The sequence below is a fragment of the Salvia miltiorrhiza genome, chromosome 4 (assembly GCF_028751815.1).
Source record: "Salvia miltiorrhiza cultivar Shanhuang (shh) chromosome 4, IMPLAD_Smil_shh, whole genome shotgun sequence".
Lineage (NCBI taxonomy): Eukaryota > Viridiplantae > Streptophyta > Magnoliopsida > Lamiales > Lamiaceae > Salvia > Salvia miltiorrhiza.
This window is the reverse complement of record NC_080390.1, coordinates 15,276,391-15,295,144: the sequence shown is the minus strand read 5'-3', so window position 1 is coordinate 15,295,144 and position 18,754 is coordinate 15,276,391. Positions and strand designations below refer to the sequence as shown.

The 18,754-nt window shown below is 37.2% G+C and overlaps 1 protein-coding gene across 5 annotated transcripts; it reads right to left on the bottom strand.

Annotated features, from left to right (window-relative positions):
• Positions 1–5,366: 5,366 nt before the first annotated feature.
• On the bottom strand, positions 5,367–17,075 carry LOC131019817 (uncharacterized). 5 transcript variants are annotated; one of them, XM_057948425.1, is made up of 10 exons: positions 16,768–17,075; positions 16,014–16,106; positions 15,109–15,225; positions 14,618–15,031; positions 14,291–14,543; positions 13,962–14,206; positions 13,703–13,876; positions 13,515–13,564; positions 13,365–13,439; positions 13,061–13,284 (listed from the first exon to the last, which is right to left on the bottom strand). In XM_057948425.1, exons 2-5 carry the CDS (start codon positions 16,014–16,016, stop codon positions 14,292–14,294), a joined length of 786 nt encoding a protein of 261 aa, XP_057804408.1. In that variant the 5' UTR covers positions 16,017–16,106; positions 16,768–17,075; the 3' UTR covers positions 13,061–13,284; positions 13,365–13,439; positions 13,515–13,564; positions 13,703–13,876; positions 13,962–14,206; position 14,291. The 5 variants fall into 5 exon arrangements, with proteins under 5 accessions (XP_057804409.1, XP_057804408.1, XP_057804406.1 ...); XM_057948423.1 differs by adding an exon at positions 16,198–16,258 and having other exon boundaries at positions 13,515–13,876; positions 16,768–17,067; XM_057948424.1 differs by having other exon boundaries at positions 13,515–13,618; positions 16,768–17,067.
• Positions 17,076–18,754: the final 1,679 nt, after the last annotated feature.

Sequence of the window (18,754 nt, the reverse complement as noted above, 5' to 3'; positions counted from 1 at the left end):
GATCGAAGATACCTTGTTTCCCTGATGTAGATGTCTGGAGGAATAGGCTTGATTCTCTCTTCTGCTAGGACTTGGAGATATGCTTGTTCCCAATTGAATGGTCGAGTCTGGACCAGTGCAGCGAGCACAACTTTGTAGAGTCGAGAAATATGATCTGGCGATCCCAAAGTACCAAACCAGCATCTCTTTATGATTTTTGCAAGAATCTTGAGGTGTGAATGAAGAACTGACATGCTCATGGTACTTTTCACCTCAGATGGTGATTCTTCCTTCAATGCATGCAGAAGGATTTTGTTGGTGACTTCTTCGGAGAACACTGGAGCATAGCCGTCGGTGGGAAGTTAAAAAATCTTCTTGACAACTTGAGAAACATTGACTGTGTGTTTCTCAGAGGATGAGAAGTCAGCGGTTGTGTAGATCGTGATCTGCGCTGAGTACCGACCAATTTCAACGTTGAATGTAATAGAGTTGTAGAACTCCTTGATCACTTCGTCTCTAGAAAGTGTGGAGGCATGGAGTGAATGAAGATGACCCATCCATGGCGAGATAGGACCTCATACAATTTGTTGTAGTCGCCCTGCCTTTGTAGAACTTCTGGAGAGATTGAAGCTTCGTAGCAAACAATTTTCTTGCTCACAGATTGAGGAGTCTTTCCCATTTTGAAATTGTATCGCCAAGTTTTCCTGAAAAATTGAGATCTCTTCTCACAGATTGGATTATGGAGTTGAATTGTTAGGGCAAAAGATAAATGAGATGGAAAACTCTGATGTGACGAGAAAAGATTAAGGAATAACGTGTTTGGTAACTCTTGAGAAGAAGATGAACAGGCTATGATAAGTATGAAAAGTCATGCCCTAGGTGGTTTAAAAGAATTTTGAAATCCAGTTTGAATGTAGGTACGACACGTGTTCCAAAAATATGATTTTCTCATAAAAAGGCGGGATCCTTAAGATTGAGGTGATGGCGTATAAAGAAGTGCTTGATTCTAGTGTGATGAACAAGGTTTTACGAGATTGCAATAGCACTGGAGCTATCATAGTAGATAGGAACTTTACTTTCTTCGATCCCGTAATCCTTCAATTGTTGGACTAGCCACAAGGTTTGTGAGCAGTAGCTTCCATTGTGCTTATAGCGACTGATGTCTGCTTCTTTGAAAACCACGAGATAAGCTTACTTCCAAAATCTGAATCAGTGTACCCTGTCAACTTGAAGTCATCGTCGGCTGGATACCAAAGGCCTACATTGGGTGTGCCTTTGATATATCTTAAAATACGCTTTGTTGCGTCCATGTGAGCTTCTTTAGGATCTGACTGATATCTCGCACAAACTCCGACTGCAAAAGCTATGTCTGGTCTGCTTGCAGTTAGATACAACATCGATCCAATGATCTCTCTGTACTTCATTGAAGAAACTGATTTTCTCTCTGGGTCAAGTTTCCAGTTAGTGTTTATGGAAATCTTCACGATCTTCATATGTTGAACATCGAACTTGTTGATCAATTCCTTAGCATACTTTGACTGATCAGTATGTCTTCCTTGGTTTGCTTTACTTGTAATCCCAGAAAAAAATTCATTTCTCCCATCATTGACATCTGGAATTTATTCGTCATAATCTCAGCATACTTCTCACACATTCGTTCAGATTTGGATCTGAAGATGATATCATCAACATATATCGTACAAGTAAGAGATCTTCTCCTTCTTTCAACGTGAACAAAGTTCTGTCCACTGATCCTTTCTTGAATCCTTGTTCGATCAGATACTCTGAGAGAGTGTCATACCACGCTCTTGGTGTTTGCTTCAATCCATAGAGCACTTTCTTAAGTTTGTACACCTTATCTGGTCCAGCGATCTCAAATCCTGGAGGTTGTTCCACGTAAACTTTATTAGTGAGCACTCCATTGAGAAATGCACACTTTACGTCCATCTGGTGCACTTTGAATCTCATGAATGTTGCATAGGCAAGAAAGAGTCTGACTGCTTCCAGTCGAGCAATTGGGGTAAAGGTTTCTTCGTAGTCGATCCCTTCTTCTTGACTGTATCTTTTGGCCACTAGCCTTGCTTTGTTCTTGACAACATTTTCTTTCTCGTCCTTCTTATTCTTGAAAATCCATTTCAGTCCAATAACCTTTGCATCATCTAGGCGATCCACAAGCTTCTAGACTAAATTCATGTTGAATTCATTTAGCTCTTCTTACATAGCTATTATCCATTGAGTGGATTTCAACGCTTCTTCTACATCTTTGGGTTCAGTATCAGATAAGAAGCAGCTAAAATTCTCATCTTCATTGATGCAGTTTTGGTTGATATCATAGACGAGGTTGCACATTGATCTTCGAGTCTTTACACCTTCCGAAGCTTCTCCAATTATGTTGTCCTTTGAATGAAGCTCAAACCATCTTCTGTACTTCTTGATTTCTTCTGCTGAAGATGGAGGCTTTCTGTCAGGATGGTTCACGGTCTTTCAGTTGATTTGAGTTCAATGATTGCTTTAGTTCATCTTCGAGTAGGTGTGGTGGTGAATTTGGTTCCACGCGTTCTTCAGTGGGAGGAGTTCCCCTTTGACCGATACCTTCTGTTGCAGCTTCAGTTGGACCTTCAGTTGCTTGACTGATCTTCTGATACTGAAGCTCTTTAGTATCTTCATTCTTTCCTGGTCCCCACACCAACACTTCAGTTGGTTCGTTGCTTTTCTTTTTTCAGTACTTTATTCTTAGCATTTTCTTCAGTTTTCCTCCTGAACTCATCAAAAGACTCGTCAAAATGAGGTGTTTCTTCCACACCTAATGTGTGAGAGTCTCGATAGGCTTTTCTGGAATCTTCAGTACCAGAATATCCAAGAAAAATTCCTGGATCAGCCTTGCTATCAAAAGTGTTTAACTTTGTTTTATCACTGTTATTGTAACACCCCGCATTTTTTCTTATTATTTTGAGGATTCGCTATTAGAGCATCAAGATTCTAGCATTAGCTTATTAGGGATGAGAATTTTTTTTTTAAAATAAGATTGAGATGTGAGTATTTTAGAAGCTGGTGATAGAACTAGTGGGTGAATCTTTAATAGAATGAGTTCTCAATAGAGATGCTGATTGAACTGAGAAGAGATTATATTTTATTTCTGATGACAGATACCTAGTTATTCGTGAGACTAATTGTCTTATTATGGCCGTAGGAACATTTGGTTAGAAATAGAGTTGAGGAAGATGAATGTGAATCCCTATAGAGAAGAGTCGATTTGAGAGATGATCTGTTTGACGATAAATGTCGATTGTTTTGACGTGACATTATCTGAGATTATTTGATTGACTGATTATGTGACTATTTGTTATGTGTGCCTTTATTATTATGTGACTGTGATTTTTCTTGAGAATGATAGCACGTGAGATTTATTTTGAGATTTTAACGAACGAGATTATTTTTAATTGGGAAATAGTAAAGTACCATTAATATTAGAAATTTTTCCTAACAGTATTTCTCGAGATTTATTTTCCTGAGAATGATGTGAAGCTGATTGAGTAAGTGCACTAATTATTAGTGTTGTTTTTTTTCCATAAGTGCATAGAGTATAGTTTTATTTTAATTAGAGAATGAGATACATGATTAATTTTTATTTCATAATACTACACTCACACACTTTATTTTATTAATTATGACATGTGCTCTAAATAAACAAGTGGCAAGTGGATTAGTATGCATTAATTATGTTTGAGGATTAGGGGACAAGGCATTAAATGAAAATATACTTAGAAGCAAGTGGATCAAACAAAATCAAAACATTCTCTCACTACTACAAAAACTCTCATACATGACGGCTAAAAACCGTCATGTATACCATTTACAAACTGTCAAATATAGTGGTGTAGTGTATAGTACCTAGTATATATGACGGGTATAAACCGTCATCTATAATAATCATTTATGACGGTTTTAGAAGTATTGTTGACGGTTTACGACTGTCAAGTAATATGTAATTCTTGACAGTTACGAAACTTTTCTTGACGGTTTATAACCGTCATGGATATCACAATTTATGACGTTGTAGATCATTATATTTGACACTTTACAACCGTCATCTATGCTTGTATTGTTGACGTTTTTATAATAAAATAGGACACTTCTGAACCGTCGTTGAAATGATTATACATGACGTTTTGTTGTACTTGACGCTTATGAACCGTCGTGTATGATAGATTTGATGACATTATTTTGTAATACTTGACACTCTGTAAGCGTCATATAAAGTTACTTTAGATGATGGTTATTTCAACCGTCATCTATTTTCTAACAGAATTTTAAAATATTTTTCCAATTTTATTATTTTTTCCTATTTTAATTTTATAAATTGTTGGATTTGTATACTGAAAGCAAGAACGTTTTATGCTTGTATACAATGTTTCCTAAGTTCACTATCTAATCTCCTATCTGATTGTGTTCATGATTGCATATGTATGTTCTCTATCTCTATATAAGTAGATTATATGGTGTGTTGTAGATCACAGAAGACCATATAATTGGAATAACCTTAAGAGATATAAAATGATCACAGCCGAAATAACTCTAGGACAGGTTATTGGTTTAGGTTGCAGTATAGATGGAAGTAGTTTGTCTTGACTACTTGTCTACACTGGTACGTCATAACGTATTGATAGGACCACAGTGAGATGTATTCTTCTGTCTGACTTAAGTGAAGAATCAAGATCTCGGTGACTTAATAGAATCTTAATACTAATAAGTTTTCAAATATATATGTTAATTCGTATATCACTTTGATTTACTATGGGTGAGAGTTATATAGTAACTTGAGTACTCTGTATCTTGGGTGATAGCGGTTAATATATGATATTTGATTATCTGTATTAGTAACCGTATCCGTATAGGATAATGACATCCCCTTAAGGAGCTCAATAAGGTTTATTGCGTTAAACCCTGCAGGTTGATTAAGTTCAGGCGCAATAATAAGGTTTGAGTGGTACTGCTTAAGGATTATAAAGAGATTAATTAATTTAAGCTGTCAGAGCTCTAATTAATTAGTGGATGTCGGATATTTTAAATACGGAGATTTAATAAGTCTAAATACAAGCCCCGACTCATCACCGGCAATAAAGGGGTAAGTCAATATCGGTTCTCTAGTGGAATGAATTGATATTTATAAATTAATTATGGTTTGGGCTGATCATAGATAAATTAATTTATTTGAGGCCCATCTTTATTCCTTGTATCTGGTCCTTGGACTGGCCCAAAGTCTCCTAGCTCTAGAAGAAGAGAAAAACGCCTCCTACACTAATTTTGTGCCTACACGTATTTATTTTATTATAAATACAGCTGTCAGCTCTCAGGAAAACACAGCTGTGTGGGGCGCAGGAAATCGAGTGGAGCATTCTCTCTTAGGACTTTCATAGAACGTTGTCCATCCAACGGTGAAAGCTGAGCGGGATACAGTTCAGAAGATCTGAGCTGGAGTCAGATTTTCGCAGGAAATCAAGTTCTGGCAGTCTCTGAAGAACAGCCATAAATTTCTCTACAGAAGTTCGATTGAGGTGAAACAGATGGACACGGAAAGCTCTTTCGAAGACGAAGAAGTCGTATTTCTGCACAAAATACGATTGGAGGTCGTTTGAGGGGTCAACCAGAGCGTTGAAGTTGGCTAACCTGTTCAGCGACAGATTGACGAATTCATAGGAATTCTTCAGGTATTTTCTAACTCCAATGTGCAGCTGTTAAATTCATAGGAGCATGTTAGGGATTAATCGTTGTATGATAAATTAATAATATTCCAAGAAACGATCTTCGGGGCAAATCGAGTATTAATTCAGTTTAATATTCCTTCAATTGGTATCAGAGCCCAGGATTAATTTCTTGGCTCTATTATTAATTTATGTACGATTAATAATGTGCGTTGTTTTTATCTGCTGTTGTTCTTCGTGGTCTGTTGATTCGTGGGATACGTCGTTTTGACGTTGTAATCGTTTTTCACCACGAGAAAATCCGTGGTTAGATTAGAATTTCAATTGTTTTGTTTTTCGGTTGTAATCTGTAATTTTGTGGAAAACGAGACGAAGACGACGATGATAAGACCGGAATAACGGAGGACGGATTGGAGTTAAGATCCACGGAGGTAAGTTTGCGCCGAGAGGCGGCGTGCGCCGCAGGCGCGCCGGGCGGCGTTTTCGCGCGTGTCCGTGCGCTGCTGCGCGCGCGCCTAGGGCTGTTGAAACTTACCAGGTGCCGTGTGTGAGGCGGTACAGACCGGGGCAAGGCGGGGGCTGTGCACGCCGAGGGTCGCGCGCGCGCTTGCGCGCTGTGCGCTGCGCACCCGGTTGGGCGATGCTTGGCCGACGCTGTTGTTGCCCCGGTACGTGCCGTGTGCTGCTGTCGAGGCGGGGTGAAGCTGGGTGAGGCGGGGCGAAGTGGTACGAGGCGGTGTGCAGGGGCTGCGCGCGCCGAGGGCTGCGTGCGTGCGCGTCGTGCGCTGCGCTCCCGGCAGGCGCTGTGCGGCCGCTGCTGCCGACCTGCTGTCTGTGCGCGAGGACTGCCGAGGCTGCCGAGCCGAGGCTGCTGCCGCCGTGCCAGGCTGCTGCTGCTCGGGCCGGGGCTGCTGCCACCGCGCCGTGGCTGTTCCTGCCGCGCTGACCCGGCTGCTGTGCAGGCAAGGAGGCGGCGGCGCCTAGGGTTCCCAAGCCCTAGGTGGCGCATCTCAAACCCTAGGGGGCCCAAACCCTAAAATCAAAGACGGGCGTGATGAAGATGTTCGGGCCAAGTTTTACGTTTTTGAGATTTTCTTTTCTATTTTAAATGTAATAGATTAGAAATTGGGATTCCACGGATGGGTCACGAAGAATTTAATTCTTTTATTTTGTTATTTGCATGTCGTGGTGTTAATCCTTTATGCTCTTTACCTGTTGTCTTTGTCTTTGCTTGTTAATATGTGTTTATTAACTGCGCTTAGACAAGCATGCTAGGTTTATCGTTTTCTTAAGCATGTTTTAGAATTCTGCGAGCATGTTTTACATGTTGCGTTCTAGATGAGCATGTTTAGGATTATGTGTTGAGCATGATCAAACCTTTTGAAAGAAAAAAGACTAAGCTTAATAATTTTATGGATGATTAAAAATTATTTAGAATTCCACAAGCAGTCTCTAGACAAAGTGATTGGCGATGTGAGTAAACGTCCACCCCACGTGGATTACTTCATGTTTGTTTTTTCATAAGTTTGTCAGATGAGGTTTCTATAAAAATATTTAAATCCATTAAAGTAGTGGGAGTTATGCAGTAACGGTCCACCCCACGTGGCTTACTTGTATAATTTTCACGAGTACTTTAGAGGATGGAATTAAATAAGATAACTAAGAAATTAAATTGAATGCGGCATGGTCCGAGTGAGTATGTCAAATTCGAAAATTTAATTTCAAAGTTAGATTGTGGTTATTTTGAAATAATTTTTATTCTTAAAATTATATAGACCTCCACATGCGGTCTCTAGACAAAGTGTTTAGCAATATGAGTAACGGTCCACCCCACGTGGCTTACTTCGTATTTGTTTCTCATAAGTTTGTCAGAAGAGGTTTCTATAAAAAATATTTAAACCATTAAAGTAGTGGGAGTTATGCAGTAACGGTCCACCCCACGTGGCTTACTTGTGTAATTTTCACAAGTACTTTAAATAAGATAACCAAGAAAATTAAATTGAAAGCGGCATGGTCCGAGTGAGTATGTCAATTTCGAGAATTTAATTTTCAAGGTTAAAATGTGGTCATTGCTTAGATATCATATCAAGTACAATGTACAACTCCCCCACGGAGTCCCTTCTTGATAATGATATGGTCTAGTCAAGGTGCCAACTATTAATTTCTTTTGTCAAAAGGTTAAGTTGACATGGAAATTAAATGACTAGGTGAATAGTCTGGTTGAGGAGTTCGTGTGTAACTGTCCACCCCACGTGGCTTACATATGGAATTCTTTGAGCCGTTGGAGGTTTCATTAATATTGTTTTATCAAAAGGTTACAATATTATTGTTACGAATTATGTGCTTTATGTTCGTTACTTTCAGATATGTCTATGTCTCTTATTGTTTATTTATTCTTGCACAAAGTCTTTTAACCGGTCCATATATATAAAATGGAAACGCAGTTTTTGGATTTTTTTATCTTTATCACAAACTAAACACAATTTTTGTGTTGCCTACTACACCACGTTCTTATGGTCCGAACGATGAGTCAACTGATGAGAAAAATGAATTACACAAAAGGTGGCATAAGACGAATAATGTGGCTATATGCTATATTATGAGTATAATGTCACAAACCTTGTAGTTCCAACATCAGGGCATGGACGATGCTATTAGCATCATGCTGAATCTCAAGAAAGTGTTCGGAGAGTCGGACTGAGCTGCTCATTTAAATTTGATGAGAGTAATCTTGTTATTTTTATGAGTGAGCACAGCTCAGTGCACGAGCATGTCATGCAAATTTTTTGACGGACTTGACTTGCTCATTGGGAGTATCGACGGTGAGGCAAAAGTCGATATTATCCTGAACTTTCTTCCCAAGTTTTTAATTAAGAACTTCCGCCTCAACGCTGTTATGAGCAAGAAAGATAATACTCTTTTTGAGTTGTTGAATGCTCTAGTTACGGCTAAGGAAGTTGTGGGAAAGAGATGTGCAAGCACTTGTTATTGCCAAAGGAGAGCCATCTTCTTCGTCGAATGACGGGAAGAAGAAGGGTCCAAGGGACAAGAAAGACAAGGGAAATAGTGGGAGTAGTGGTGTGATAAGATTGAGTATTGGAGATTTCTTTATTTCAATACTCAAGGCAAAGGGTTAAGGTACTTCACTTGCTATAGTAACTGAGACATGTCAGCTCGTTTTCTACTCAGTTGTGAGTAGTGGACAACGAGAGAAACTGATAATAATTGTTGCACCTTGCATGGCTTTTAGGCTGACAAGGAAGCTGAGAAGTGATGAGATGATTGTCTTCGTAGGCAACGTGACTAGAGTCACAGTTGTTGCAATTGGAGACTTGTCTTTAAGTTCTAAAGACATAGTTTAGTTTTTTAGAGTTCCTTATCATGTTTCAAAATTTTTGAATAGATGGATCACATGTCATTTTTGATAGTAGTATTTCTATCATAAGAAATGACAAAGTAGTCTATTCTGGTATTTTTGAACATCTCTCTCCATACTATAACTTGTCTACAAAATACTTTTATATTGCATTTACATCATCGAAAAAAAGAAAGAGAAAAGTTAAGGCTAATCTCTCATGAGGATCTTACACATATATTGATACCCTAGATTAGGTCACATCTATCTTAACAGGATCCAAAGGCTCGTGTCTAAATAAGTACATTGGATTCAATCCAGGTTGTACTATTTGGAACCTCCGAATCCTGTATAGAGGAAAAGATGGAGACCAGGTCATTCATGGCAAAGGGGATAAAGGGCCAATAATGTGTTAGGAATGATCTTTTCTGATTCATTGTCAGTGTTTGGGATTCCAACACAGTTTACTACACCGTGTAATCCCTATATAAGATGGTGTGGTGGAGAGAAGAAATAGGTCACTCTTGGAAAGATATGTTCGATGATGAGTTATGTATCTTTGCAATTAGTCCTAAAGAATCAGAAGGTGGTTATTAGCAATGACACACGATTCTTAGAAGTGGACTATGGGAATAATCACTAATCCAAGTCAGATAGTGTGCTTCAAGAAATTGAAGACATTAGACAGGCGATTCCATCACCCAAGCCAAAGTGTGCAAGAGTTTTGTACCACAAGACACTGCACGCACTGTTGACACACATGTGCCACCACAGATCCATTGTAGTGGGAGGGTTGTGGGACAACCCGATCGATTTATGTTCTTGGGAAGATCTTTGGATTCAGTCCCTGGTAGTGAATATAAGAGAATCGACCCAGATATCTACTTGGAATTAGTGGAAGACGAGAATGTAGATTCCTGGCATGCCTCAATGGAGCAATCCATTAAGAATATGGGTGTATACTAGAAAATCTTGCTACCAGGAGGCAGTAAAGCCTTAGGTTGTAAGTGAGTATACAAGATAATGACAGGCCCGAATGAGCAAGGTCGTAGCTTTTGAAGCTAGACTGGTGGCGAAAGGTTATGCCCAGTGTAAGGGTATAGGTTATGATGATATTTTCGCCAGTGCCATGCTCAGAACATTCGGATCATTTTACTCATAGCAGCTCACTTAAACCATCGAGGTCTGGCAAATGGATGTCATTTGTATTACCTTGAAAAAGGTAAGGACATCCATGTGCAACAACCTGAAGGTTACGTGAGGGAGGGAGAGAAGCATCTCGTGTCAATCGCTCTCGTGTCATCGGTGATGTGGTTTATCTTGCATTTTATGTAGATAATATCCTCCTAATTGGCGACAATATGGAGATATTGTCAAGACATAAAGTAATGGTTATCCGAACAGTCTCAGATGAAAGACTAAGGAGGTACAGTATACGTCTCTGTGATCAAGGTTATAAGGGATCACTAGAAAAGGATGTTGGGCTTATCTCGAGTGTCTTACATTGATACTGTGAATGCTTGTTTTAGTATGAATGCCGCCAAGAAAGGATTGCTACCTTTTAGATATGGCGTTCTTTTATCTAAAGACTATGTCTTAAGATGCCTGTTGAGGTTGAGGAAATGAAGGCAGTATTCTATGTTTCCGCAGTAGATAGCTTCATGTATGGATTACTATGTACGAGATCTTATATTTGCTATGCAGTTAGCATGGTTGTAAGATATCAGTATAGTCCTAGTTAAGGACACTGAACTGTGGTAAATTATATTCTCAAGTCCATGACTAGAGAATAAGGATAGTTTACCAGTTAGACAGTTTAGTTCCCTTTTGGATTATACGATTTCGGATTTCCAGGCTGACCGGAACAAAGAATAATTACCTCGAGCTATGTGTTTTCCTTGGGAGGTAAAACCTTTTGGTTTGACCACTACCTCCAGGATCTAAGGGTGATTCCTAGTTTGCGTGAGAGCATCACCTTCGTGATACCTCAAGTGCAGTTGCAAACTCTAAGGAATCCAAGAACCACAAGGGGTCAAACACATGGAGCAGTACCAAGTTATACGATTATTCGTAAATCGAGGTTTTTGTGCTCATAGAATAAATTCTCACATATTGGAGAAACCTACTAATCTTTTCACAAAAGGCTTATCGCAAATGGTCATTGAGAGATGGGAATGCGATTGATGCCACCCACTTAGGAAATTTTAAGTATAAGTGGGAGAAGTGTTAGGTGATTGGTAAATAGACGCATTGTATACTAAAAGTTTGCTTTAGTATAAGTGGGAGATTGTTGGATTTGTATACTGAAAGCAAGAACGTTTTATGCTTGTATACAATGTTTCCTAAGTTCACTATCTAATCTCCTTTCTGATTGTGTTCATGATTGCATATGTATGTTCTCTATCTCTATATAAGTAGATTATATGGTGTGTTGTAGATCACAGAAGACCATATAATTGGAATAACCTTAAGAGATACAAAATGATCACAGCCGAAATAACTCTAGGACAAGTTATTGGTTTAGGCTGCAGTATAGATCGAAGTAGTTTGTCTTGACTACTTGTCTACACTGGTACGTCATAACGTATTGATAGGACCACAGTGAGATGTATTCTTCTGTCTGACTTAAGTGAAGAATCAAGATCTCTGTGACTTAATAGAATCTTAATACTAATAAGTTTTCAAATATATATGTTAATTCGTATATCACTTTGATTTACTATGGGTGAGAGTTATATAGTAACTTGAGTACTCTGTATCTTGGGTGATAGCGGTTAATATATGATATTTGATTATCTGTATTAGTAACCGTATCCGTATAGGATAATGACATCCCCTTAAGGAGCTCAATAAGGTTTATTGCGTTAAACCCTGCAGGTTGATTAAGTTCAGGCGCAATAATAAGGTTCGAGTGGTACTGCTTAAGGATTATAAAGAGATTAATTAATTTAAGCTGTCAGAGCTCTAATTAATTAATGGATGTCGGATATTTTAAATACGGAGATTTAATAAGTCTAAATACAAGCCCCGACTCATCACCGGCAATAAAGGGGTAAGTTAATATCGGTTCTCTAGTGGAATGAATTGATATTTATAAATTAATTATGGTCTGGGCTGACCATAGATAAATTAATTTATTTGAGGCCCATCTTTATTCCTTGTATCTGGTCCCTGGACTGGCCCAAAGTCTCCTAGCTCTAGAAGAAGAGAAAAACGCCTCCTACACTAATTCTGTGCCTACACGTATTTATTTTATTATAAATACAGCTGTCAGCTCTCAGGAAAACACACTGATAAAATTAGGGTTTTGAGAGCTGTGTGGGGCGCAGGAAATCGAGTGGAGCATTCTCTCTTGGGACTTTCATATAACGTTGTCCATCCAACGGTGAAAGCTGAGCTGGATACAGTTCAGAAGATCTGAGCTGGAGTCAGATTTTCGCAGGAAATCAAGTTCTGGCAGTCTCCGGTAGAAGTCCGATTGAGGTGAAACAGACGGCCACGGAAAGCTCTTTCGAAGACGAAGAAGTCGTATTTCTGCACAAAATACGATTGGAGGTCGTTTGAGGGGTCAAACAAAGCGTTGAAGTTGGCTGACCTGTTCAGCGACGGATTGACGAATTCTTCAGGTATTTTCTAACTCCAATGTGCAGCTGTTAAATTCATAGGAGCATGTTAGGGATTAATCGTTGTATGATAAATTAATAATATTCCAAGAAACGATCTTCGGGGCAAATCGAGTATTAATTCAGTTTAATATTCCTTCATAAATATCAATAAATAATACTCCCTCCGTCCACGAAATGAGTACCCATATTTCCTTTTTCGTCCGTCCACGAAATGAGTACCCATTTCCCTTTTTGGCAAGTGTACCCCACACATCTCTTTAATTAATACACTCAAAAAGTGGGACCCTTAAACTATTTGCACTACACTCCATACATTTCTTAAAACCCGTGCCGTCCACAATTGGGTACTCATTTCGTGGACGGAGGGAGTATATAATAATAAATTTACACATCGAAAATGCCAATTTCAATCATAATTATAAACTGTCCAAAATCCTCAAACACAATCCATTACAACATCTCCAACATTCAAAAAACAATAATATATCCTTCAATTCACTAATTATCTAATATAGTATGTTCCAAAATTACATCCAACACCAACAAAATTATAATATGTCCAAAAGGCAATCAAGAAACCATATCAACTCATCCTTGAAGTTCTCCATATCACATGTCATATCTACAAAGCAAATACATTTTTTATAAGAACAAAAGCCATTGTCGTATTAATTAAAATTTTATGGATTAAATTAGACTTACCTCATTAATGACAGAACCTGCCCAATCCTCGCGAACCTCGTTGATCTCACTTTCAGAATATTCGCGTTTTTTAAACTGCCAACAAACCAAATGTATCACATAGAACCCACATCACAATAAATGGTAGATTAATATTAAATTAATTGTTACTAGCGATGCCACGCTAATGGAATCAACATCTTCACATGCTTTCACAATCTCTTTCATAATCCGCATCACATAAAACCCACATTGTTTAAGATAACAAAAATAAACTTCAAATTAATTAACAAAAACTGATAAAATATCAATAGCATATATCAATCTTTATTACTTTATTCCTGACGCTACCAACTTACCTTATGTTGCAAGGCACTAATACAATTTGCATTGAGGTCGATGCAATTAATCTGTCTGCTAGCTTGCGTGCCTTATCATCACGAGAATCCTTACCTCCATGTGATACGCGAAATGGGTTCACGAATACACATCTATCCATCATCTTATTGTCTTTCAGCTTTTTATACAAGTGCCTACCAATATAGATGACGATTAGAAAAACCAAATTCAGTTTCACATAAAAAACTACAAATCTTAAGAGTTCAATAATTGTCTTACCACATATAGACAATAATGCAATTTCCTGTTATAGGTTCCAACTCACAGAATGGAATAAAATCCTTCTTCGTAATCCAAATATCGAGATCATGGTCAAACAGCTCCACATCCAAGCGGATACGTAGTCCTTCCTTATCCTTAAATCTAGGCTCAAGTATGCAACATAAAGCTTTCATTGTAATTGGCAACGATGAGTAACACTTTACCATTGGTTCCTTTTTCTCATTCTTTTTCTTCGGAGATGTCTATGTTATTGTAAGCGACGTGTCAGCTGATGTATTAAAAGTTTCAACAATAAGGAGAAAATATAGATAGAACATTATATTTACCTCATCTTTTTCGACCATCAATTCTTTCGGCCATGCTACATGTGTTCCCAATGCCACTCCCTACAGTGAGAATTTCCTCAGACACAGGATATGGTAAAAGTTCATTTTCATTGTCAGCTACAACTTCATCCACGGACACACGCCTTGCATTTTTAGGCATCGGGGCACCATGAAGCATTGGTCCAGCTACAATTACAGTTCCATAAGCGAGAGTCGCTCTGGTGCCTTTTTTCTTCAATGCTACATATTTCCCCTACAAGTTGAATTTACTCGAAAGCGTTAGTAAGAAAAATGGTAGTTGAGGGTATTCGAAATCAGAGATAATACCTCAAAAATGTCTTCACTGTCAATACAGACCACATCATCATCATCACCATCATCATCCTTCTCGTATTCAATTGGATCATGTGGATACTTCACAGAACAACTACCTTTTTCCACAGATAGCTTGTCTCGTGCTTTCAATGTAGATTCAAGGTTCCCTATTCTGCTCAACAACTCACCCATCATGTTTTTCCACTCATGCCTTGCTTCTATCAGTTCTTGTTTATCCACCTTCTCATCAAGCTTCTGCCTTTTCTCCTTCGGCAAATTGAAGAATGCAGTGGGATATACATTATCCCCAACAGCTTGCACACGCCCCGAGTGTTCTGACTTCTTCAATATAGAAGTTAGAAGATCCTCCTTACCATCATCTACCTTAGTCGAATCTCCTTGCTCCTTTTCACGTAGACGTTCATCCTGTCATATTGAAATCTCAAAATTATATAAATAAAATCTTATAGCTTATTCAAATGTCACATTCACTAATAACATACAATTTTTTCAACAACTTTCTTCAAGTCTTCATTCTCTACGCTCCCATCTTTTTTCAATCTAGCTTTCTTCCACATTATAGCTCTATCAATGTTCTCATCACCAAGTAACTCATCCTTCTACAAATACAAATGTGAGAAATGGCAGAAAATTAGTCGGGCCAGGCCTTGTGGTAGATAAACAGAATCTCAGCTTCACATAATATTAGCATCCAAAGAAATGGGGTTCTTCTTCAAGCCATTTGTATGCATACACATGAATGCAGAATTACCCCTCAAAATTACTAGCCAAGGACGGGATTGGTGAATCACATATTTCATTTTCACAGCAACTAAAGATGATGTCAATATTTCATAACATAATTAGCATTTTCCAGAAAGTAATGTAAGATATCATTGATGCAGGAACATAGAAATACACAAACTACAGCTAATGGAAATCCAAGATTACATCTTTCACACTCTTTTCTTCTCTTGTGCAAGAAATTATGATTCTGATATAAAGAAATATGAGTTTCTATATTACAATAAAGTAGCAGTAAGAAACAAATGGTATGAACATGAACACAAGAAAAATAAGTAGTTAAGAGAGGACATGATGTAACAAGAACAAGAAGATTAGACAGCAGCAGCCTTGTGGTAGATAAACAGAATCTCAACTTATTACCTATTATGTGGCAGATAAACAGTTTATATATTAAGACAAGATACAACAACTTAATCCCTTAATTCCAGATCTGGATAGTCAAAATTCAAACCAACAGAAATTATAATTAAACATTTGCAAGGCAATCGTACTGCATAAGCCCCAACAGCTTGTCCACATAGATATAAAAGCAACACATCGACATAATTAATCTATATCTTAAGGCACTGAAATAACTTGCATAAATATGTCAACAGTTTACCATTTCTTTAGCCAGGGCGGCATATCCTTTACGAGACAGTCGATGCCGGTATATATTCTTCTGTCTTCTTTCCTTTTGCTCATCACTTAGTTTCTACAAGAAATTTCCTTTTGCAATAAATAAATTGGAATTACAATATGACTTTTACAGATAGATAATGATAAAGAAAAAAACTAAGCATTACCCCCCTAAGTGCAAATCAGCAAGAAATTCAAATCAAATAATCTGGACTTTTATTACTTTCCCTATAAAATGAAGAAGCATTTGGTCAGTGGCCATAACTATAGAATGGAAGGAAGAAGATGAAAAGGCTAAAGCTTAGTATCATTGCTTCTTAATTATTTGGTGTCAATGGTGGTAATGATTTCTAATTTCAACAGAATTTTTCCTAAGCAAACTTTAAAATAATTCGATACAGCAGTTTAGGTGTGATCTGAGAAAGCTGTGGACAATGTATAACCAAATCAACACATTAATTAAACCAACGAATCCTAGCATTGTATCTCCCAAATTCAATTAAACAACATTGACCTAAAATGAATCCAAGCCAAACCAACGAATCCTAGCATTCTATCTCCCAAATTCAACCTCAACACATTAATTAAACATATACAATCACCAAAAATCACTCAAAATCACAAAAATTATTTGCGACTCAACACATTTATTAAAAGTAGATGAAGAATATACAATCAAAATTATTCTACTGCTCTTAATAATCATGTTCTATTTAATTCAGATTCTATGATATTACCTATGATTGAGTTGCAGTTAATTAAAGGTGTTGCTTGAGGCAGCAAAGAAGATGAATCCTTTCGAAAAGGGCGTGCCGGCGATGCTGAAGACGACGTCGACGCCGGAGTCCACGAGGCTGCGGTGGCGACTGATTTTTACGCAGATGAGGCAGCGGGGAATTGCTTCAACTGGGATGGTCGGGCGAGGGTTCCGAACGAATTGAAAATTGAATATAACAGTGAGAGAAATAGGGCGCCTGCCCGTGCTTTTTTCTGAGATGGCGCGGAACAGGGTTTCGAATGAAGTTCGTGCAGATGGGTGAATGTCGCGCCTGATATTGATATGAATACTTTATATTTGTTTAAATTTGTTTATTATAGTAAGTATATATTTAAAAGAGTATATTTTATTTTGAAAATATGTAGTGGTGCAATTGGTTAAGTTATAGCCTTCAAAATAAATGGGCAAGAGTTCGATTCCTGCCTCTTGCAAATTGGCTATTTTTTGGGTATTTTTTAAAGTTGTTTCATGCATTAAAAAAAAAAATATTTTTCAGCTTTTAAATAAAAAAGCTGACGTCTTTTTCCAAAAAAAAATGTACTTTATTTAGTTGTTATCCACAACATTGGCATTTAAGAAAAAGGAAAATTGCACCTAAATACACAAACTTTGCCAAAAATTCATATTTGACGCGAAGTTAGGATTTTACATTTTAATACACCAACTTTCGTTGTTGTCCAAATTTGACACGACTTAATTCTTAAAAAATTTTAAAAAACATCATAAGGAAATATCTTGTTTTGGTTTAAATGTCCCAAATAATAACATAAGTGGGTCTTTGTATAATTATTTACAAAAAGGGGTTATTTTTGAATTTTTAAGAATTAAGTCGTGTCAAATTTGGACAATAACGAAAGTTGGTGTATTAAAATGTAAAATCCTAACTTCGCGTCAAATATGGATTTTTGGCAAAGTTTGTGTATTTTCACGCAATTATCCCTTAAAAAAATGACAATCTAAACTTTTTAATAAAGATATTGGCAATTTTTAAATTGATTATTTTTTTAGGTTGTTTCAAATTGCATTAAAAAAATATTTTCAGCCTTTAAATAAAAAAGTTGGCGTCTTTTTCAAAAAGAATTGTATTTTATTTAGTTTTTATCTAAAAAATTGGCATTTAAAAAAATGACAATCTAAAATTGGCATTTTTTTTAATAAAAATTCAATTTTTTTTTTCTATAAACTCACATATATGACACTTGTTTAAACATACTTGACGATTCATACCAAATGTCAAGAATACTAATATTAATGACAATTTGTTTACTAATATACATGACAGTTTGAATGAGTGTCATATATAGCATATAAATTAACGCACATATATGACGGTTTATAGTAAATGTCATGTATACTATGAATAAACGACGCTCATACATGACGCTTATCCTAAAAGTGTCGTCAGACCGTCATGTATTCAATACATGACACAACATACATGACGGTTTTTTTTAAAAACGTCATATATATGAAAATGGCGCTCATACATGACGCTTTTTCATAAAAAGCGTCATGTATGCAGTGTCATATATACTCAATTTTGTAGTAATGTCTCACTCTCTCACCCCACCACACGCCCCCCCTCCCCCTCCCCCCCTCTCATCTATCTCTCTAATTTCTCCATGAAACTCCATTGTTGAAACCTTGAAAGCTTCATAAATCTTTTCTATGTTATTATTCCCCATTAAAATCAAGCCTTAAACACTCTATATACTTGAATTCAAGAAGATTGGTAGAGATTGAGCTTGAAGTTAGAGAGAAGAAATTTTCATTTCACTCAAAGCCTTTGAGTAAGTGTTTTAATTTCATAGATCTAGACCCTATGGTGTTATGTGTGTATATATATGCATGATTGAAACAAGAAAACACCCCCTCTATTTTCTATACAATTTTCGAAAATTATAGGGTTCTCCCCTTCAAAAAAATTTCTTAATTCTTTTCTTAAA

What these genes read in the sequence shown, in the direction of transcription:
- LOC131019817 (XM_057948425.1), bottom strand. An exon ending in AGAAAGTTGTTGAAAAAATT is followed by an intron (nt 15,032 to 15,108) that starts GTATGTTATTAG and finishes TCAATATGACAG; the next exon opens with GATGAACGTCTACGTGAAAA. An exon ending in ACAGTGAAGACATTTTTGAG is followed by an intron (nt 14,544 to 14,617) that starts GTATTATCTCTG and finishes TTCAACTTGTAG; the next exon opens with GGGAAATATGTAGCATTGAA.